Source organism: Octopus sinensis, linkage group LG5 (genome assembly GCF_006345805.1).
Source record: "Octopus sinensis linkage group LG5, ASM634580v1, whole genome shotgun sequence".
In the NCBI taxonomy this organism is placed as follows: Eukaryota; Metazoa; Mollusca; class Cephalopoda; order Octopoda; family Octopodidae; genus Octopus; species Octopus sinensis.
Genome location: NC_043001.1, coordinates 39,545,270 through 39,569,017, shown reverse-complemented (window position 1 = coordinate 39,569,017; position 23,748 = coordinate 39,545,270). Strand labels below are relative to the sequence as shown.

Genomic DNA, 23,748 nt, shown 5'->3' with positions numbered 1-23,748 from the left:
TTGGTTTTAAGAAGGGATTCCAGTTGTAAACATCCTGCCAAATGACTTACAGAATTCTAGTGCAGTCTTCAACCTGATCTGCATTTGTCAAACTGTCCGACTTGTGCCAGGATGGAAGGCGTACAGTAAATGACGAGGATGAGGATGTTGATGATATAATTATGTTCATACAATAGGCTACTTTCAGTTTCTTTCTGCCAAATCCATTTATGAGGTTTTTGTTGGCCTGAAGCTTTAGAAGAAAATGCAATGTGAATGTGATTGGGAAGCTAGCTGCTTATCACACAGTAATACCCGTGCCTATGTATGTTTGTATATAAATTATAGAAATTATTTTTTTGGTTTCTTTCTATGCAGCATCAAAAATTTAAAACATACTCTGCAAACAATAAATATGCCCATTTTTATATAATGTCTTGTAGATGTGAAAGAGCAGCATGCTGAAGGTAGTAAGCATGAATATGTATATATAAAAGAACTGGGGAAGTGCTATAAATATTGTTAGTACACAGCATGATTTCTGAAATTATCTTAAAAAATTTAATGACATGCAGAGACAAGGTGTTTTGTTAACCAAACATAATAGAGTACAAAGTATATTAAACCATTTTATAAGTCAATATCATGTACTACTGAGTTAGCTGTGCTCTTAAATCTCGTGTTCAGGTCATCTCTACTATTTTTCTTTTGGAATTATAACCAGCATTGATTTCGTTATGACATTTGGTATATGAGATGCCACATGTAAACAAACACTGGAATTGAATATAGAAAAAGGACAATGGAATATATGCGATATTTTAGCAGTTTTTGCCCTTTTATCAGCACCTATCCAACCTTTAATCATCCATGAATTCGTTGTTTGAATAACCACTATATCAAATACATTGTTGGTTTACATCTGGTATGAAATGTTGTAACAAAATCACTGCTGTATTTATACGAATAAACTAAATAATTATATGACTAATATTGAATGCAATAGATGCTTGCCTACACATGATACACTAAGTATTAAACAGATATGCAATGGTGAATGTGATCAGCTTTAGTTGTTGAGTATCCAAAGTTACTCTCGCTTGTCGATTACTCTAGCAAGAAAAAAACCTTAGAAACAATCTAATTTCTATAAATGTATTTGTGAGTGGCTACATCATCATTTTTAATTATCAGTTTAAATATTGAAGTGATGGAATCAGTACAATATTGTACTAAACATTGATGGAATAAAAATTAGTGTCAATATATTCTGAGGTCAAAGTCCATTGAGGTGAGAGACTGATATATAAAGTATTAGGCTAAAAGTATATATAAAATATGTCCTGAAGTTTACTTGTTACTTTCTGCGCAATAACAATATATTAAAACATTCTCCCCAAACAATAAAGATGCCCACTTTTATTTCATTTTTAAAGCTGAGAGAGAACAAGATGCTGAAGATAGTGAGCCCAGATATTTACCTATGAAACACCCAGGTAAGTACAATCAATATTGTTAGTACATAGCATGATCTTTAAAATGATCTTAAAGAAACACCAACAATCATGAAATGTATATTCTCATTTAGTCTGTTAACATATTTCTACACGCATATATGTGTGTGTGAGTGTGTTTGAGTCCATGTCAATAGTGTTTATTATGCTAATGTCACAAAAATACTAACATGATATAAATGTAATTTATAGCTATAACATAAATACTTGCATAAATTTCTCATAGACGTGGATGATGTTTATGTCAGTGTTTCAAGGAAACCTGATGGTAAATGCATTAGCAATCCATAAATAAATTACATGCACTGGAGCAAGAGTTAGCAAATATCATGGTTCAGTGTTTCATTGAGCAGTATAGTCAGTTTAATTTATGCCTTTTATCACTTGTTTCAGTCATTGCACTGCAGCAATGATAATGACTCAAGTGGAACAAATATTGGTTTCTCATGCCAGACTGCAAAGCTCTCTTGATATATAAAAACCTTGCTAAAATGACCACACCTCTGCTTGAGCCACGTAGAAAGCATCAAGTCCACTCTGCTGAGTGGTTGGTTTTAAGAAATGTCTAAGTACTCTCGATATTGTTAGTACACAGCTTGATTTCAGAAAGTATCTTTAAAAAATATTGCCCCAGCATGGCCGCAGCCTTCAGACTGAAACATTTTAAAGGATTTTAAAGATTTATGTAGAAACAAGGTGTTTTGTTAATCAAACATAACATACTCCAATGTATATTAAACCATTTTATAAGTCAATATCATGTACTACTAAGTTAGCTATACGCCTAAATCACGTTTTAAGGTCATCTCTACTGTTTTTCTTTTGGAATTATAACCAGCTTTGATTTTGTTATGACATTTCGTATCTGAGATGCCACATGTAAACAAACACTAGAATTGAATATAGAAAAAGGACAATGGAATATATGCCGTATTTCAGGAGTTTCTGCCCTTTTATCAGCACCTATCCAACCCATAAATTATTCATGAATTCATTGATGGAATAACCATTATATCTAATAATTCATTGTTGGTTTACATTTGGCATATCAGGTATGAAATGTTGTAACAAAATCACTGCTTGAATACAAAGATGGAGACCAAACACAAAGACATATACACTCTCTCATATATATATATATATATATATATATATATATATATATATATATATATATATATATATATATATATCATCATCATCATCATCATCATCATTTAGCGTCCGCTTTCCATGCTAGCATGGGTTGGACGGTTCAACTGGGGTCGGTGAAGCTGGAAGGCTTCGTCAGGCCCAGTCAGATCTGGCAGTGTTTCTACGGCTGGATGCCCTTCCTAACGCCAACCACTCCGTGAGTGTAGTAGGTGTTTTTTATGTGCCACCTGCACAGGTGCCAGACAGAGCTGGCAAACGGCCACGAATGGATGGTGCTTTTACGTGTCACCGGCACGGGGCCAGGTGATGCTGGCAACGGACACGAACGGATGGTGCTTTTACGTCCCACCGACACGGGGCCACACAGAGCTGGCAAACGGCCACGAACGGATGGTGCTTTTACGTGTCACCGGCACGGGGGCTAGGCGAGGCTGGCAACGGACACGAACGGATGGTGCTTTTACGTGCCACCGACACGGGGCCAGACAGAGCTGGCAAACGGCCACGAACGGATGGTGCTTTTACGTGTCACCGGCACGGGGGCCAGGCGAGGCTGGCAACGGACACAAATGGATGGTGCTTTTACGTGCCACCGACACGAGGGCCAGACAGAGCTGGCAAACGGCCACGAACGGTGGTGCTTTTACGTGTCACCAGCACGGGGCCAGGCGAGGCTGGCAACAGACACGAACGGATGGTGCTTTTACGTCCCACCGACACGAGGGCCAGACAGAGCTGGCAAACGGCCACGAACGAATGGTGCTTTTACGTATCACCGACACGGGGGCCAGGTGAGATTGGCAGCGGACACGAACGGATGGTTCACTTAACCACTGCTTTCTGATATATGATTTGATTTTGATTGTTCTCACTGGTCTTGCCGGGTCTTCTCGCGCACAGCATACTTCCATAGGTCTCGGTCTCTGGTCATTTCCTTGGTGAGACCTAGAGTTCGAAGGTCATGCTTCACCACCTCGACCCAGGTTTTCCTGGGTCTACCTCTTCCACAGGTCCCCTCAACTGCCAGAGTGTGGCACTTTTTCACACACCTATCTTCATCCATTCTCGCCACATGACCATACCAGCACAATCGTCTCTCTTGCACACAACATCTGATGCCTCTTAGGTCCAACTTTTCTCTCAAGGTACTTACACTCTGTCGACTATGAACACTGACATTACACATCCAACGGAGCATATTAGCTTCATTTCTTGCGAGCTTACGCAAATCCTCAGCAGTCACAGCCCAAGTTTCACTACCATGTAGCATGGCTGTACGTAAACATGCATCATACAGTCTGCCTTTTACTTTGAGCGAGAGGCCTTTTGTCACCAGCAGGGGTAAGAGCTCTCTAAACTTTGCCCAGGCTATTCTTACTCTAGCAGTTACATTTTCAGCACACCCGCCCCTGCTACTGACTTGGTCACCTAGGTAGCGGAAGCTATCAACTACTTCTAGTTTTGCTCCCTGAAACGTGATAGAAGTTGGTCTCTGCATATTTTCAGAGTTTATTGCTCCTGAGCATCTGCCACAGATAAAAACTATTTTCCTAGTTAGTCTTCCTTTGACATTACTACATCTCTTATGTGTCCATAGCTTACATTTGGTGCATCTTATAGAGTTTCTACCTACGCCTTTTCTACAGATCGAGCAAGGCCATCTACCTGAAGGCGTTTGTGATTGGTCTACCTTCCTACTTATTAGGACTTTGGTTTTGGCTAGGTTGATTCTAAGGCCCTTCAATTCTAAACCTTGCTTCCACACCTGAAACTTCTCCTCCAGTTCTGATAGAGACATATATATATACTAGCAGTATCGCCCGGCGTTGCTCAGGTTTGTAAGGGAAATATCTATAAAGCATTTTTAGAGAGTTATAGCCAAAAAATAGCAAAAAAATGGAAAAAAATGATGGTAAATTTTTTTTTGATAGTTAAAAAAGGTGGAGTTGCGTCCCCTACACAGTTTGTGGTTTGTGTTCCTGATTCTCGACCCCATGTTGAATTTATCGATTTTTTTCAGAACTGGGGGAACTTTTCAAAATTTTCGCTGCGTTAGTTTTGAATTATGACATTGGGCTATGTGTGTGTCAAGTTTCATCAGAATCGGTTGAAAGCCGTGGTCAGGGTGAGGGTACAAGAAAACAGACACACAGAAACACGCACAGACAAACTGCCGTTTATATAGAGAGAGATGGCTGTGTGGTAAGTAGCTTGCTAACCAACCACATGGTTCCGGGTTCAGTCCCACTGCGTGGCATCTTGGGCAAGTGTCTTCTGCTATAGCCCCGGGCCGACCAATGCCTTGTGAGTGGATTTGGTAGACGGAAACTGAAAGAAGCCTGTCGTATATATGTATATATATATATATGTATGTGTGTGTTTGTGTGTCTGTGTTTGTCCCCCTAGCATTGCTTGACAACCGTCACTTAGTGGTTCGGCAAAAGAGACCGATAGAATAAGTACTGGGCTTACAAAGAATAAGTCCCGGGGTCGATTTGCTCGACTAAAGGCGGTGCTCCAGCATGGCCGCAGTCAAATGACTGAAACAAGTAAAAGATTATATATATATATATATATATATATATATATATATATATATATATATATAATAATAATAATAAATATTAGGGAATAAATTCAAATTTACAGGGAAAAATCAGATTTAGGATTGAATCCAATTTTATAGTAAAATATTATATAATATTAATTAGAGACAAAACCATGTTATGAAATTTTGCCATTCTCAATGCTTTTCAGGTGTATATTTATCATAAGATATCCACTTCTGAAACACATTGTTCTGGGATCAGTCTCACAGCATGTGTATCCTACAATGAGCATGGGGCGACGAAAGCTGTGTGAGTGTATTTGGTAGATGGAAAATGAGAAAAGAACCCCAGCATGGCCACAGCCATAGGGCTAAAACATGTAAAAGAAACATATATATATGTATATGTATATATACATATATATATGTTTAAAAGAAACATATATATATATATATATGTATATATACATATATATATGTTTCTTTTACATGTTTTAGCCCTATGGCTGTGGCCATGCTGGGGTTCTTTTCTCATTTTCCATCTACCAAATACACTCACACAGCTTTCGTCGCCCCATGCTCATTGTAGCATACACATGCTGTGAGACTGATCCCAGAACAATGTGTTTCAGAAGTGGATATCTTATGACAAATATACACCTGAAAAGCATTGAGAACGGCAAAATTTCATAACATGTACCAGCAACCTCTGGTAAACATTCCTACTCAGTTTTGATATTTTACCCTTTTATTGGTCCTTACCTTTAATAATGCAGTATATAAGACAAACGCAACCAGTTTCAGCTGACTCCCTCCTAACCTAACATTGGAATATCCATATTTTTGCTACACTGCTTGAATCTACATCATTCGATGACCATAATGCTTATTCTTACTATGCTGCTAACCCCAGCTCTTACCTCCAGTAGGGGCCACAATCTTAACATACCTGAATGCTTGAATGTTGTCAGGTCAGAAGAGAGAACAGATGAAGCATGCTTAAGAAACAAACACCACAAGAACCCACTTCTTTTCAGGTGCTGAATAACATCCCTCCTACCCAATACTTTCTACACATTCGCTTCCCAGTTTTCAGAGTTGGCACTGTCAATGTTGGCACACTGAAAGGGAGGTCTAGCGAGATTGTAGAGATGCTTGAAAGGTTGATGTATGCTGCATACAAGATGTAAGATGGAGTGAAGCTTCAGCTAGGGTCCTCACAGGCAAGGCACATAGGTATAAAGTTTTCTGGCAAGGTAACATGGATGGTGTAGGGGGTGTAGGCATAATCCACACAGAGAAATGGGTGGATAAGGTCATAGAGGTTGCTAGGGTGTGTGATAGAGTGCTTAAGCTCAGGCTAGTCCTGCAGAACAGCACAGCTACAATTATCTCTGCCCCACGTGTGGGGCTAGCAAATGATCAGAAGGACCACTTTTATGATACCCTTCTACAGGCTACCTCAAAGAGGAGTAGCAACGACCGCATCTTTGTGGTTGGAGACCTTAATGGGTATGTTGGGTGGGAATCTGGTATCTTCACTGGGGTACATGGTGGCCATGGTATTGGCACCCGAAACGATGAGGGAACCAGGCTACTGGAGTTCTGTGATGCATGTAACCTTTTAATCTGCAACACTAACTTCAGGAAGCCAGACAGCCACCTTATAACCTATCAATCAGGGGATTCTGTTAGCCAGCTTGATTTCATTCTCATCAGACAGCAGGACACAGGGCTGCTCTTAAATACAAAGATCCTCCCAGATGAAGAATGTGCCCCCCAGCATAGGCTAGTCATTAGTGACTTTAGGCTGGAGGCCAGAAGGATACCAAGAAACAGACCAATCTGCTGTATATAAAGTAAGTCCTGAAGTTGACTTTCTATTTTCTGTGCAATATCAATATATTTAAGAACTATCTCCCCAAACAATAAAAATGCCCACTTTTATTTCACTTTTAAAGCTGAGAGAGAGCAAGATGCTGAAGATAATGAGCCCAAATATTTACCTATGAAACACCCAGGTAAGTACAATCAATATTGTTAGTACATAGCATGATCTTTAAAATGATCTTAAAGAAAAACCAACAATCATGAAATGTATATTCTCATTTAGTCTTTTAACATATTTCTACATGCATACATGTGTGTGTGAGTGTGTTGAGTATCCAAAGTTACTCCTGCTTGTGGATTACTCTAGCAAGACAGAAGCCTTAGAAAGAATCTAATTTCTATAAATGTATTTGTGAGTGGCTACATCATCATTTTTAATTATCAGTTTAAATATTGAAGTGATGGTATGAGTATAATACTGTACTAAACATTGATGGAATAAAAATTAGTGTCAGTACATTCTGAGATCAAAACCTATTGAGGTGAGAGACTCATAGATAAAGTACTAAGCTTAAGAAAGTATATAAGATTAGTCCTGGTGTTGACTTATTACTTTCTGTGCAATATCAATATATTTAAAACATTATCTCCAAAAAATAAAGATGCCCATTTTTATTTCATTTTTAAAGCTGAAGATAGTGAACCTAGATATTTATGCATGAAACACTCAGGAAAGTATTATCAATATTGTTAGTATATAGTATGATCTTCAAAATGATCTTAAAGAAAAACCAACAATCATGAAATGTATATTCTCTTTTAGTCTGTTAACATATTTCTACATACATATATGTGTGTGTGAGTGTGTTTGAGTCTATCTCATTATTGTTTATTATGGCAATATAACAACAATACTAACATGATATAAATGTAATTTATAGCCATGTTTTAAATTCTTGCATTAATGTCTTAAAGACATGGATGATGTTTTTGTCAGTGTTTCAAGGAAACCTGATGGTTAGGGCATAAGTAATCCATAAAAAAATTACATGCACTGGAGCAAGAGTTAGCAAATATCATGGTTCAGTGTTTCATTGAGTAGTATAGTCAGTTTAATGTATGCCTTTTATCATTTACTTGCCTCAGTCATTGCACTGCAGCAATGCTAATGCCTCACCTTGAAGGGTTTAGTTCAACAAATATTGGTTTCTCATGCCAGACTGCTAAACTCTCTTGATATAAACAAACCAACATCCATTGTCAAGTGGTAGTGGCAGTGGACAAACACAAAGACATATATATACATACATACATACATACATACATACATACATACATACATACATACATACATATAGATAGATAGATATAGATATAGACACACACACTCGAAAGGCTTCTTACAGTTTCCATCAACATAATCTTTTCACAAGGCTTTCATCTGCCCAGGATACAGTAAAATACTCTCATAGTGGGACTGAACCCAGATCATGTGTTTCAAAAGAAAGTTTCTTACCACATGGTCACACCTGCGAAATTTTTAAGAATGGAAAAAATTTCATTGGATATAAAACAAATTTCTTGCAGAAATTCATATCTAATTCTCATATTTTAGGCTTTTATTAATCCCAAATTGTGAGTTCCACCCACATGCAACAAAACTTCTCACATGCCCTACCCCAACAAACCAACCTACATCTCTACATCTCTTCTCTTTTTTTAGTATTTTTGTTGCTTTTGTAAAATCTACATCTCATTTCCTTCTTCATAAACTATGCCTAACTCTCACTCCTCAATCCTGTCCTCACGGCCTTCTTCCTCTGTATCATGGCTATCCGGTAGCCCTCCCAACTCTATATATATACCCAGTTTTCATCAACCACTCCCTTCCTCCACACTCAATAATCCCTCTTCCTTTGCAATATCTTGCCACGTATATTATGACATTTGAACCTCTAGGTTATGGCATGGCACATGCCACCATCTATATCTCTCACTTCCTTTACGCAATCATCCCATTTATATTCTAATCCCCATTTGTTGTGAGTATGCCTAGCATTTCACCACCATCTCTATCCTGCTGTCTTCAGTGCACCTGCTTTTGTCTTCATTTCTGATTTCTGTCTGTCTGTCTCTCTCTCTCTGGCTGGGTAAACTTGTATCTCCTCTATAACTAGACACCTTTTTCTGTCTCTCTGTAACCTTTGTAACTCATTAATCATCCATGAACTCAAAATGGCTAATTAGGTCAAGTTTTTTATTTGTGAAAAACTGTTGTTTTGAATTTGCTGTAGAAAGTGGTCTGCATTTGTGGTGTTGTGTAAGTTTGGGGGTGCTAGGAATGTGGCTCCATCATCAAGGGGGCAGCAGCCCGAAAAAGTTTAGGAACCACTGCTCTAAAGCAAAGAGCAGTAATGTTTTAATATGGAGTTAAGTTTATATCCAATCATAGAGTGACCAGTGGTTTCACATCCACTAGCCCCATGGATGACTTGTCAGAATCTAAAGCCCAAGACAAATATAATTCTTCAACTCTGGGAGGCAGGAATCCATTACAGTCAGTTAGTTTAATAAGTAACCAAAAAATAAACAATGTGTCAGCAAGGATGGGTTATCCCCCTTACACCAGTTCATCAGCTATTGGCTCTTGGCCTGGAGATGTTCTATCTGGTGTCTTCTTCTTCTTCTTCTTCTTCTTCTTCTTCTTCTTCTTCTTCTTCTTCTTCTTCTTCTTCTTCTTCTTCTTCTTCTCCTCCTCCTCCTCCTCCCCCAATCAGGATTCATGCCATTAGCCTCAAAGAATAATCTCTAATTCGAGCCTGCTCTAAGCTACTAAGAATGCATGTGGCAACTTGAAGATCCACCCACCACACGCGATAGCTGGTGGTTGCACGGGCGCGAAAGCTACGTTGTTATCCTCATTCTGTAAACAGTGGCTTTTAACAGGTGGAGAGCTGAACCATCCTGGGGTACAGAAGATTTACAATCTAGACTAGGGTCTGAAAGTTTACCACACCATAGTGGGTTATACCATGGTTCCTCTGCTTTGTGGCTTAAGTAGGAAGAAAGAGTGAGAGAAAGTTGTGGTGAAAGAGTACAGCGGGGTCCCCACCCCACCTCTCCGGAGCCTCGTAGAGCTTAGGTGTTTTTGCTCAATAAACACTCACAATGCTCAGTCTTGGGATTGAAACCGCGTTCTTACGATCGTGAGTCCACTGTCCTAACCACTGGGCCATTGCGCCTTCACTCTTGCTGGTGTTGCTGGAGCTGCCATCAATGTTGTTATCATCAGTGCTCTTGTGGTGATCATCTGTGGATGTGGTGTAAATACTGCTGTCACTGATGGTGATGTGGGTGCCATTGTTTGTTACACTAGGCATGGGGTTGGTAGTCTCACTGATGCTGCTTTTTGTTGGCGTGGTCATCATCTTCAGCTATAGTGCTGCTGCTGGGCTCATTGGTGCAATTGCTGGAGTTTCTTCCACTGTTGCTGCTACTGTTACTGTTGTCATTGATGTTGTTGGACATCCATTGCTGCTATTACTATGGTTGCTAAGTGTTTGAGTATTACCACAGATTCACTGATGACTCCCTTGGCTTCGCATCCCCCCCCCTCCCGGGGAAGTCATTGTACTCCCTGAAAGAATAACTGGCCAGGGGAACAGTACTGTTCAATAAAGATTTGACATGGGTGAAGCAATTCAACCCTGAGAGCTCCTTCAATAGGTGATGGGAACCTACAACAGCACCAATGTATGTGATCTCATTGGAATGTACATTCTGGATACCTTAGGGAAGAAGTTCTCTTTGTTCATTTTTGGTCTCTGCAGAGATGATGCTCTGGCCATCTTTAGAGGAGCCAAAGAGCACACACTTGATAGGCTTAGAAAGGACCTGATTAGCACCTTAGGCTCCATGGGACTCAAAATTACTACTGAGACTAACATCACCACCATAGACATCCTTAGATATTTCTCTAGATATACACACAGGCCCTACCACATGCCAAACGAGAGGCTTTCCTACATCTACACAGCTTCCTACCCACTCCCTATTGTGTTCAAGAACCTAGTGAAGGGTGTTAGCAAGATCTCGAAATTATCCTCAAGTCAAGAAAGTTTCGACACTGCAGCCCCATATTACAATGAGGAACTGGCATTCAGTGAGTTTAAGGACTGCATCACCTACATACTGGACTCTAGCACCAATAAAAGAAAGTGCCACTGGAGCATCGTTTGGTTTGCTCTACTTCCCTTATTCAATGTCAAGATTTGTGTGGGAAGAATATTCCTCAGGTTAGTAGACAAACACTTCATGCAGACACTCAGGTATAGACGTTTGTTCAATAGGCACAACCTAAGGGTCTCCTTTAGTTGCACACCCAACATGAAAAGTATATTAGCAAATACCTATAAAATGTGGGAGGAGTTGGTTGCTCTAGCAGGGAGCACAATGACTGTCCAGAGGAGGGGGACAATGTGAGGCTGAGGGAGTCATTTATGAGGCTATGGTGGTACTCAGACCTAGCAACCATAGTAATAGCAGCAACAGCTCGTTCAAAACATTAACAGCAACAGCAGCAGCAACAGTGGAAGAAACACTAGTACCAATGCGAACGAACCCAACACCAGCACTATGGCTGGAGGTTATGACCATGCCGACACCAGCAATACCAGCGGGGCTACTGGCCCTACACTTAGTATTCTCAACATCATCATTTGCGACAACAGCACCAATGCCATGTCCAAAGATGATCACCACAATGACAACAGCTGCTGTGATATTGCCAAACACGTGCTTTGTAATGATAACAGCACTGATGGCAGCTCCAGCAACACCAGCAGCAACAACAACATTTCCATGCCCAGAGCCAACTGAAGATGTACCAGAAATGTGAACACAACCAACGCTCATGCCTGGAAATTGCTATAAGAATGCAAAATTATGTAGCTTAATATGTACCAAAAACACATGTGAGCTCCATCTTTATCCTTTATGACTTCAGATCAAGTGCACAAGTGCATTCACATAGCCAGCAGCAAATAATAGATTTAAACTGTGTCTTATATGGTTTCAGAATTAGGAAAATTTTACTGTGTAAGTTAAGGGAGTAAAAAATTAGAATAATTTATTACCAGTGGTGCACGTGCATACTAAAAGTCATAAGACCACACATTTTCATATATAAGAGTGTATGGAAATTTATACAGAGAGAAGACCCTTGAGAGGACTTACTTATGGATTCTTTTTGTGATCCCACCGATGAACTACGAATGACAAATTAATTCATTTGCTCATTAATAGGGAAGCTTGAGTATGAGATTAACTACTAATTTTTTTTCTTTGGTTCTATTCATTCTAGTGCCATTATCAACATGCCTTTAGAATTTTTTTTTCATGGTTTGGGCTTAACTGCCTCTTTTAGCATGTAAGAAGTCCTGTCAAGGGACTTCTCTTTGTGTATAAATCTTTATACACTCCTTTATATATATATATAATTAATCCAAAAAAATTAAGGAAAACACAAGAAGAGAAAAACAACAACACGGGGATGTGTTACATGTAAAGTATTAAAAGACGCTCAGGGAAGGAAAGAAAGGTTGTTTTAAGTTTCAAGCAAAGCTCTTCTTCAGAAACAGGAGACAGAGGAAAGTCCAAGAGAAAAGGAAGACAGAAGAAACAATTTGCCAATAATTCATGCTACATGAGGTTTTGGTTGAACTGAGGCTATAGAAGAAAATGGAGTGGGACTGAACTGGAGCCATGTGGTTAGATAGCAAGATTGTTACCACACATCAAGGGCTGCATCTATGCATGTTTATACAAAAAAATATATAATTTTTTTTTCCACTTCTTTCTATGCAATATCAAACAACGAATATGCCTAATTACCTCTGCCTTAGCAAAGGCAGAGGTATTGTTTTTAGTAGCATTTGTTTGCTTGTTTGTTTGTCCATGGACAAGATATCTCAAGAACTACTGGATGGATTCAGGAATGTTTGGTCTCATGACTAGCATGAACTGAGTAGATTTTGGGATTAATCTGGTACCAGACAAGGATTCTGGATTATTTTTCTGGTTTTTCTTTTACTTAATTTTTGAGAGTGGTTGGGTTCATTTTTAGCTTTCTCATTTGTGAGAGCAGTCAAGCTTATTTCAGATATTCTCATTTTAAAAATCATCTCTGACTAATTGTTGAGAGGACATTGGTGTTACCTTGTTTTTGATACTTTAGAAGAGCAACATGCTAAAGTAAGTTATCCTGAATACTTATGCATGAAAGTACCAGGTAATAACTGTCAATATTGTTAGTACACAGCATGATCTTAGAAATCATCTTGAATAAAGACAGAAAGCTAACAATTATGAAATGCATCACACTGGAAATTTTGCCTATCAATGCATGTGTTTGTATGTGAGTGTGTTTATTATGGTAGTATCTGCACAATATTAACATAGTATTTATTTATAACCATGTATTTAATTCTATTTTTAATTTTTTAAAGACAAGGACAGTGTTTATGTTAATGTTTCAAGGAACTCTGGTGGTAAGTACAAAAGCAATCCATTAATAACATTACATTCATTAGAGCAAGAGTTAGCAAATGCCTTGGTTCATTCTTTCTTTGAGCAATAGGAAGCTTTATATATGTCTTTTATTTTTTACTTGTTTCAGTCATGGTACTTTGGCCATGCAGAAGTACTGTCTTGAAGGGTTTAGTCCATCAAATCTACTCAAGTACTTATTCTATTGATTTCTTTTGCCTAACTGCTATGGCAGACAGACAGACAGATATATATATATATATATATATATATATATATATATATATATATATATATATCATCATCATCATCATTGTTTAACATCCGCTTTCCATGCTAGCATGGGTTGGATGATTTGACTGAGGACTGGCAAACCAGATGGCTGCACCAGGCTCCAATCTGATCTGGCAGAGTTTCTACAGCTGAATGCACTTCCTAACGCCAACCACTGTGAGAGTGTAGTGGGTGCTTTTATGTGCCACTGGCACAAAGGCCAGTCCAGCGGCACTGGCAATTACCTTGCTCAAATATTTTGTTCACGTGCCAGTAAGGCGACACTGGTAATGATCACACTCAAATGGTGCTTTTTACATGCCACCAGCACGGAAGCCAGTGAGCTGCTCTGGCAATGATCATGCTCATCTATATGTATATATATTCTTTTTTTATTGATATATAATGGTTTTCTTTCAGCTTCTTGTCATTGGCTCAGGGCTGTAGTAAATTACACTATTACACTTGCATAAGGTGTTTCACAGTGGAAATGAACCACACAGCTACACCTGCAAAACTTTGAAAATGTTAAAATTTCATAGCATATGCAATACAATTCTTGCAGACATTCCTATTTAACTCTGATATTTTACCTTTTTGTTAAACTTTACCCTTAATATTGCAGTTCATAAGCATATATTTTTAAACCTTTATTCATATGAATAAACCAAATAATCATGTAACTAATATCGAATTCTGTGGATGTTTGCCTAGACATGAAACACAAAGTATGGAAGAAATTTGCTATGGGGAATGTGATCAACTGTTGTTGTTGAGTATTCAAAGTCACTCCTGCTTATGAATTACCCTAACAAGAAAGTAATTTAAGAAGGAATTTTTATTTCTGTGAAGGTATTTGTTAATGGTATCTCTTAATGATAACATTGTCACCTTTAAATATCAGTTGAATATTGAAGTGATGGAAATACCCTACCAAATATTGACATAATCAACTTTAGTGTCAGCGCATTCTGAGATCAAATCCTACTTTTACCTAATTAATAGCACTTTGCTTATGAAATAGAATTTTTAGTGCCATTTTACTGAGGAACCCTTTTTCTAAACTCTAACTTTGAAATGGCACATTAACCAAAATTGCCTTAGTCCTTTTGTTCATACCAAATAAATTTCTTAGGTAATATTTATCTTTTTACAATATGTGAATGAGAGGATAAAGGACCTCTATTGTACATGAACTTCTACTGGATTTAGATAACTTCTGTTTCTAAATTCATGTTTCTATATAAAATATATATATATATATATATATACATGCTACTATCTGTGCCACTTACAAAATATTTAGAACATCCTCTCCAAATAATAAATGTACCCATATTTCATTTAATTTCTCGATGCTGTAGAAGAACAACATGCTGAAGTTAATGAACCAGAATATCTTTGTATGGAAGAACTGGGTAAGTAGAATCAATATTGTTAGTACACAACATGTTCTTAGAAATAATCTTAAATAAAAACAGAAAGCTAACAATAATGAAATGTATCACTCACTCTTTGTCTGTTAACATATGTGTATATGCATGTATGTGTGTGTAAGTGTTTTTGATTTTATCTCATTAGTGTTTATTATGGTAGTATCAATACAACATTAACATAATATAAATGTTAGTTGTAGCTGTTTTTAATTCTTTTTTGAATTTCTTAAAGACATGGATGATGCTCATGTCAGCATTTCAAAGAAACCCGGAGGTAAGTTTGCAAATATCTTGATTCATTCTTTCTTTGAGTATCAGTCAGTGTTAAGAAGACTAACAGGAGCTACTTTCACATCATTGGCTTATCAGTTATCGTCCTTCCCTACCCACTCACTTATCAACACGTGTGTTGACAAGGGAGGGAGAAAAATCAAATTAAACATTGCAAAAACAAACAGTATCTATTACTAGCTTCTGTGGAGGTAAACAAACCAACGCTGATTGTCAAGTGGTAGTGGGGAACCAAAACCAAACAGAAAATCATAACAACCAAGCACAAACCAAATTTAATTTTGAAAACTTACCTCGATTCCTAAATAACATTATATGTAAATGACATATCTAAACTAATTTTGATAAATTGATAATTTTATCAAAGCTAACTAACCTTTTGTTTAGTGAGAAGGATGGAACTGCTATTTTAATTTTTATTGTTTTTGAAAGTTTAGGAATATCACATGCCTCTGAAGCAACTGCTATTCTTAGTTCATTACTCTGGTTTTTGAAGGTCTGGTACATACACGATTTTTTGCATAATTCAATTTGAAAAAAAAAAAAAAGAAAACTGCTCACATTGATAAGTTGTCAAAAATTAAGATGCAAATTTCAAAACATTTTTATGTAAAGCAAGGAATTTCTCTTGATTGATAGATTTGTAGGAGTCCAATAAGGACAGATTATTATATTTCGATTTTGGTAAGCAAATCATTTCTAATTGTAAGGCCACTAATAATGACATCCTACAAGGACCATAATGTAACAACAATGTGACAGGACCACCAATGAGACTGATCTGTGGAGTCAATGTTGCCAACAACTACCTACTTCCTTTCTATGATCATATGCCCTCTGATCAAAAGTGTCCTTGGATATGTGTGACAGCACAGAGGGCCTCTTCAGCAGGATCAATGAATGAAACCGTGCCTACAATCTGAGGGATACATAATAGGCAATATGGACGAAGTACCCTTATACCAATCCATTGATGTTGATTTTGCTGTGGAGAAATGTGTGAAGGTGATCAAGGAGAGTGACATGGAGTTTTGTGATGTTCACAGAAGAACTGGGCCTCCTCCTGAGACTGACATGTAACAATGATTACTTACATGAACATGACTTAATTGTTTCTGCCCACTAGATCAGTAAGAGGTTGACTCACTACTATAACTTCTATGGCCAAGAAAACCCAGAGAGAGAGGTGGAACAATGGATCAGAGCTATACAGACCCTAAAAATGCTGATCAGATTACAAGAATGTTCGCACATGCAGTGGGTGCAAGTACCTAAACCACATTCAGTTTAATGACGAGATATACACCTAAAAGATGTTGCAGCTATTAATGTCAGTATTGCTAGTGATGTGACTATATATGGTATGGTGGGATATGAAACTCAAAGAGAAATTAGCGAAGAACTCCATAACACTAACTATGTACTCCCGCTATGTAGATGATATCAAGATAATAGCCAAAGCACCCCTACAAACTATGTTATGATCTAGAAGCTAACACTATGGAGAGCATCCAGCAAATAGCTAACTCCATCCACCAGAGTATTAAGTAATAATAGACTACTCTACAAGTACCCAAACTATAGGCTACCAGTTTTGGACATGGACTCTTGCTAAGAACAGTAAGTCCAGATCCTTCACACCATTATACCAAATCCATGGCCTCTAAATGCCTGGTCCACAAGAACAGCTATTTTGGACAACTCCAGTGCAATATCCTTATAGCAGACTTCATGAGAGTGATGAGGATGTGTCTCATCTGTGCAACCGTATGGATTGGAAGATACAGACAATGCTTCATCCACAGCATGCAGTTCTCTAGTTAAAACCCAAGGAACAGGATTAGAAGTACACAAAGGAGCCAGAGCTAAGTATGAAGCTATCATAGTGATGATGCAAAGGACTAAATACAGGAAATGCAGGAGTAAATATGGGAAGCACAGAAAGGACCCAGAAGAAAGGTACATAAGGTCAACTTATGATATGACAACAAAAATACCAGTGTCATGTTCAATGATGCTACCTCTGGCAGTCAACTAGCATACTCTTTTAGAAAAACATTAGATAAGGCTAAAGTTGTTAGCCATGCACTTTTTTGCCCCTAGGATGAACCCACAGGTTAACTAAGGTTAGAATATAGTGTATAGCTTATGATGTACTGAGGGGTGGTGCAGAAACATGACAGTTATTTGCATTGGAGAGACAACATGCAGCATAGGAGTGCATATAGGTGAACACTGGTGGGAGTTCTCAAAGAAGAGAAAGGTTTGTCAGTTTTCTACCAACATGCTCAAGCAGAAAATAGCAGCTTCCTTAATAGCATAGTAGTTAAGGTATTATCAACACATAGTACTGACATGGTACTTAGACAGATCACAGAGGCTAGAAACATAGAATAGACAGACTGAGACTCAACAGAAACACATGATTGGAACAATAACACCTGCCACCACACCAAAACATGACGACTAAAGACAGAAGAAAGAAAAAAAACAGATACAACAGTGTAATACATACACAATAAGTAAATATCCACTACCTATGATAGGTATAAGAATAGAGCTAGATAAAAAAACTATAAAGGCATGAATTCAACAACATAGGAAGTGAGCCCATATACACACACAAACACAAAAAATAACTTCACACAATGGCTGTAACAATATGAACAACACAGCCAACATTCCAACAGCACACAGTAACAACACAATATCTACTTCAATTGCAGCAGCATGGACAATCACACAATACAGAGCGATAGAGGAATGGTACCAAAAATTAGTGTCGTGGGCAGCAGCAGCAGCAGCAATGAGGGAAGAGATGGGGCTGATGGCAGGGTCATAGTGTTACTAAGAACACTGACACACACACACTCACATACACATGTACACACACACCACACATACAGAAGCAAATGCATGCACATATACGGATCTATATCAGAGAAGAAAGAATGGACAAAGTGGAGCAAGAGCATGCATGAAAATGGAAAGTGTCACTGACGAGATCTCAGATGTGTGATTAAAGATATTCGGACTATGGACATGAGTTAGAATAACAGCCATAAATGAGTGAAGAACTAATATATAGTGCTGTTTATTGGCAAAACGAAAAAATTATTTTCAAAACGAAAAAAGAAGTGACCAAAATAAAACAAAATATTTGTTTCAACACATAGTTCACATCAGGAATATTGCAACACAAATTCTTAAACTTGTGTGTATATATATATATATATACATATATACAGATGGGCCTCTTTCAGTTTCCATCTACAAAATGCACTCTGAAGGCTTGGTCAGCCCGAGGCTATGAGGATATAGTAGATGACATTTGCCCAAGGTGCCATGCTGTGGGACTGAACCTAGGACTATGTGGTTGGGAAGTAAGCTTCTTACCACACAGCCAGACCTGTGCCTATTGCATCTTTGATCTATAATGTTGCGTGTATGTGCATGAGTGAATGTGTTTGAGTCTATTTCATTAGCATTTATTCTGGTAGTATCGACACCCTACTAACATATTATTTCTCTCTTATCTAATATTTTTATATTTTTATTTTTACATTTTTAAAGATTGGTAAGTATATAGGCAATCCATTACTAAAATTATATTAATTTCCTAGCTCTGGGTCTGGAATCAGTCCTGGTAAAGTTAGCAAAACTTTTGGAAGTTCTATTATACAAATAAAGAAACATACTGATAAAACTAGTTTTGAGATCACTAGACATGAAACTCAATGTATAGAACAGTTTTGCAATGGTGAATCTTTCACACTTTGATCAGCTACTGTTTTGAGTACCCATAACCATTCCTACTTATGGACACCACTGAAAAGAAAGTAACAGAATGGCTTCTCTTAATGGTATCATGTTTAAATATCAATATAATATCATATTTGAGTACAGAAAACCTGTTGAGGGACACTGACCAGATCTGTGATTGTGCAAAGTCCCCTCTCAACCAAAATAATGTGGTGGTGGAACAATGTTGTTGACAAGGCTATTAGAGAAAAGAAACAGGCATGGAAGGACTGGAAGAACTGTGGCAGCAGAGAATTGTATCAGACTGCCCGAAGGGAAGCAAGGAGACAGTTTATTTAGCCAGAGGGGAAGCAGATAGGAAAAATTTACCAATGTTCTGTGCCGTGAGAACCAAGACTTGAGGTATTTCGTGTTGCAAGACAGTGTATGAGAGAGAATCATGATGTTGTAGGAGAGAAATGTGTTCGCATGGATGATGGTTCACTTGCACTAAACGAGGCTGCAAAGAGAGAGGTTTGGAGATACCACTGTGAAAGGTAGCTCAATAAAAAAAATGAATGGGAGAAAGAGAGTCTACTGAATGTCAACCCAACAGAGGAACCTGCTCTCCGAGTTGGCAGTACCTTGGTAGATAAAGCAATTAAGAGTATGAAGACAGGGAAAAGCCCCATCAGGAATCACTGTAGAAATGCTCAAAATATCTGGCAGTGTTGACTATTGCCTAGTCACCCATATAGTTAACCAGGTGATACACGAAGGAGTCACACCCAACGACTGGTATAGCAGCATAATAGTCAACTTCTACAAGGTAAAGGTGATGCTTTAGATACAAATAATTACAGAGGTATCAACTTGTAGATCAGGTAATGAAGGTCACAGAGAAGGTCATAGCCCAACTAATTAGGGAGAGAGTCAGTTTAGATGAGATGCAGTTTGGGTTCGTGCCAGGGAAAAGCACCACTGATGCTATATTTCTGGTTAGACAGCTGCAGGAGAAATAACTAGCCAAAGATAAACCTCTGTACCTGGCTTTCATTGACATGGAGAAAGCCTTTGACAGGGTCCCTGGATCCCTTATCTGATGGTCAATGATGAAACTAGGGATATATGAATGGTTAGTAAGAACTGTGCAAGCTATGCACAGGTTGGCAAACGACTACAGTGAAAAATAATTCTAGGTAGTGGTAGGGATCCACCAAGGTTCAGTCCTCAGCCCCCTCCTATTTATCATAGTCCTCCAGCCAATAACAGGAATTCAAGACAGGATGCTCCTGGGAGCTCCTCTATGCTGATGACCCTTGCTCTAATTGCTGAGTCACTATCAGAACTAGAGGAGAAGTTTCAGGTGTGGAAACAAGGATTAGAATCAAAGGGCCTTAGAACCAAACTAGCTAAAACCAAAGTCCTAATAAGCAGGGAAGTCAGGCAAACCACAATCCCTTCAGGTAGTTGGCCCTGCTCGATCTGTAGAAAAGGCCTAGGTAGAAACCCCATAAGATGTACCCTGTGTAAGTTACGGACACATAAGAGGTGGCAGCAAATCAAAGGAAGGCCAACTGGGAAGATAGTTTTTTGTATGTGGCAGATGCTCAGAGCAATAAACACTGAAATGTGCGGAGAACAACTTCCACCACATTTCAGGGAGAAAAACTAGAAGTAGTTGATAGCTTCCATTATCTAGGTGACCAAGTCAGTAGCGGGGGGGAGGGTGCACTGAGAGTGTAGCTGCTAGAATAAGAATAGCTTGGGCAAAGTTCAGAGAGCTCTTACCTCTGCTGGTGACAAAGGGCCTCTCGCTCAGAGTAAAAGGTAGAAAGTATGATGGCATGTGTACGAACAGCCAAGCTACACGGCAGTGAAACATGAGCTGTGATTGCTGAGGACATGCGTAAGCTTGCAAGGAATGAAGCCAGTATGCTCTGATGGATGTGTAATGTTAGTGTGCATATTTGACAGAGTGTAAGTACCTTGAGAGAAAAGTTGGACCTAAGAAGCATCAGATGTGTGTGCAAGAAAGACAACTGTGCTGGTATGGCCAGTGGCAAGAATGGATGTGGATAGCTGTGTGAAAAAGTGCCACACACCGTTGCGGTTGAGGGAACCTGTGGAAGCAGTAGACCCAAGAGACCTGGGATGAGGTGGTGAAACATAACCTTCAAACATTGGACCTCACCGAGGCAATGACTAGTGACCGGAACCTTTGAAAATATGCTGTACTTGAGAAGACATGGCAAGCCAAGTGAGACCATAACTTCATGACGTATGCCAGGGGTGTAACCAGTCCACTTATAATGCGTACCTTTCCTTCATTAGACCTAAACTCTGCTTGCGAAGACCTGTTGAGGCAAGTGAAATCGAAATCGCAATGAAAATCATTCTATGACTGGTATCCGTGCTAGTGGAGTGCTAAGAGTATCATCCAAGCCAGAGCAACAAACTAGCTTCTGTGCCGGTGGCATGTAAAAGCACCATTCGAGCGTGATCATTACCTGCATCGCTTACTGGCACTTGTGCTGGAGGCTTGTGAAAAATCATTCAAGTGAGGTCATTGCCAGTGCCGCTGGACTGGCTCCTGTGCAGGTGGCACAAAAGCACCATTTGAGCATGGCCGTTGCCAGTACCATCTGAGTGCCCTCGTACTGATGGCACATAAAAGCACCCAGTACACTCTTGGAGTTGTTGGCATTAGGAAGGGCATCCAGCTGTAGAAACTCTGCAGATCAGATTGGAGCCTGGTGCAGCCATCTGGTTCCCCAGACCTCTGTCAAATCGTCCAACCCATGCTAGCATGGAAAGCGGACGTTAAGTGGATGATGATGATGATACTCATGCACCAATTATATAAAGAAAATTCCACTGCACCGCACCCAACAAAACATGAATGGAATTCAGCTATAGCCCACTCAGTGGCTTCCAATGCTGGTCTTATTATCACTGAGGATCTTTCTTGGCAACAGCAACATCCTTAGCATAGCTTGAACTGTATCCTGAAGACTAGCCCCTCTCTTTAGTCTCCAATGGAGAATGATATTCTACAAGGCTCAAGAGCGTTACAATAAAGTACTCCTTCCACATCTAGTACAGTGCTGTGATATGCACAATCACACCAAAAGAAGAGCCATCCAACTGACTGGTATTGAGTCACAACAGACACTCTTCAGTTCCTGGTTCACAGACATGCTGTCTTCTCTTTTGTCTTTTCTCTATCACTACCAACACAGGGTCATTAGGTACCTTTGAGCTGGTTGGTTTTGTATTTTACAACAATGTGACCCCCTGTCCCACTTGCCTTTCTAACTCTTGTCATTTTTGGTGTATCCACATCCTTAGCCCACACTAAGAATCCTTTTTCCTGTCTTCCAGAACATCATCCTTCAGGAATCTTCTCTTTGTTATAGCATTCTCTGTAGGTATTGGCCTGCAACAGTTCAAAGAACATTAAAGCAAGCTCGTCAGTCTTAGAAGACTTATAAAGGTCATGGGCAAGCCTCAGCTTCCAAACTCAATAAGAAAATACATGCACATATACATGCATGAATACATTCATGTCATCTATTCATTTGTGTTTGGATAGTGGTTTTTCATGCCACCAGCACATGAGCCAGTTGTAGGGTACTGGCATGGGCCACATTCAGATGGTGCTTTTTATGTACCACCAGCATAGGGGCTGGTCAAGCGTTCTTGCATCGATCACATTTGGATAGTGCTTTTTACATGCCACCAGCATCGGAGCTAGTCATGGGGCACTGGCCACAGCTACGATTTTGATTTTACTTGATTCAACAGGTCTTCTCAGCATATCATATCAACTGACACATCAGGGGTACTCTAAATGGGCCGACATGCAACACTGGCATCAGCCATGGCTGTGATCTCACTTTAGTTCTTCCCAATCACAGTATATCTCCAAAAGGTCTAAAGTATAGAGCAGTAATGTATTTATATGCAGTTAAGAATTTGTCCAGACATAAAGATCAATGGTTTTGTATCCCTACAGAGTTTTAGCTCCATGGATGACTCATCAGACTCTAAACCTGAAGGCATGTAGTTCTTCAATTATGGGACATAGGAATACAGCAGGTAGCATTTGAAATGCCTGCAGGGGCTGTAAATTTTCTTACCAATGAATTCAATCCCTGGTTTCAGGGGTCTTTGAGGATCCTTTCACACTCAGCCATACAAAGTTTGTAGCATCTGCTCCTGTTAATATAGCAACCCCGGCTGCTCTATGATCCTCCACTTGATAGTGTATTGGGTTCCTCTATCTTCGAGATTCCATATGTGGCTCTCCAGAGATGTGACATATTTTCTTCCCAGAATCCTGAAAGGGAACCTGTGGTTGTAGAGATGCCACTAGAAGGCAGTCTTGGCTTGGGAGTTGGTTGTGTACACATTTATGGCACATTTTCTGGGC

The 23,748-nt window shown here is 39.1% G+C and overlaps 1 protein-coding gene across 1 annotated transcript in view; it reads left to right on the top strand.

Annotated features, from left to right (window-relative positions):
• Positions 1-23,748, top strand: part of LOC115212116 — a 798,722-nt gene that overhangs the window by 441,380 nt on the left and 333,594 nt on the right. The window contains exons 23-28 of the mRNA XM_036503334.1: positions 1,416-1,475; positions 1,720-1,761; positions 7,158-7,217; positions 8,002-8,043; positions 13,533-13,574; positions 15,210-15,263. Coding sequence (XP_036359227.1) covers positions 1,416-1,475; positions 1,720-1,761; positions 7,158-7,217; positions 8,002-8,043; positions 13,533-13,574; positions 15,210-15,263 — 300 coding nt within the window. The remainder of the gene's footprint in view (positions 1-1,415; positions 1,476-1,719; positions 1,762-7,157; positions 7,218-8,001; positions 8,044-13,532; positions 13,575-15,209; positions 15,264-23,748) is intronic.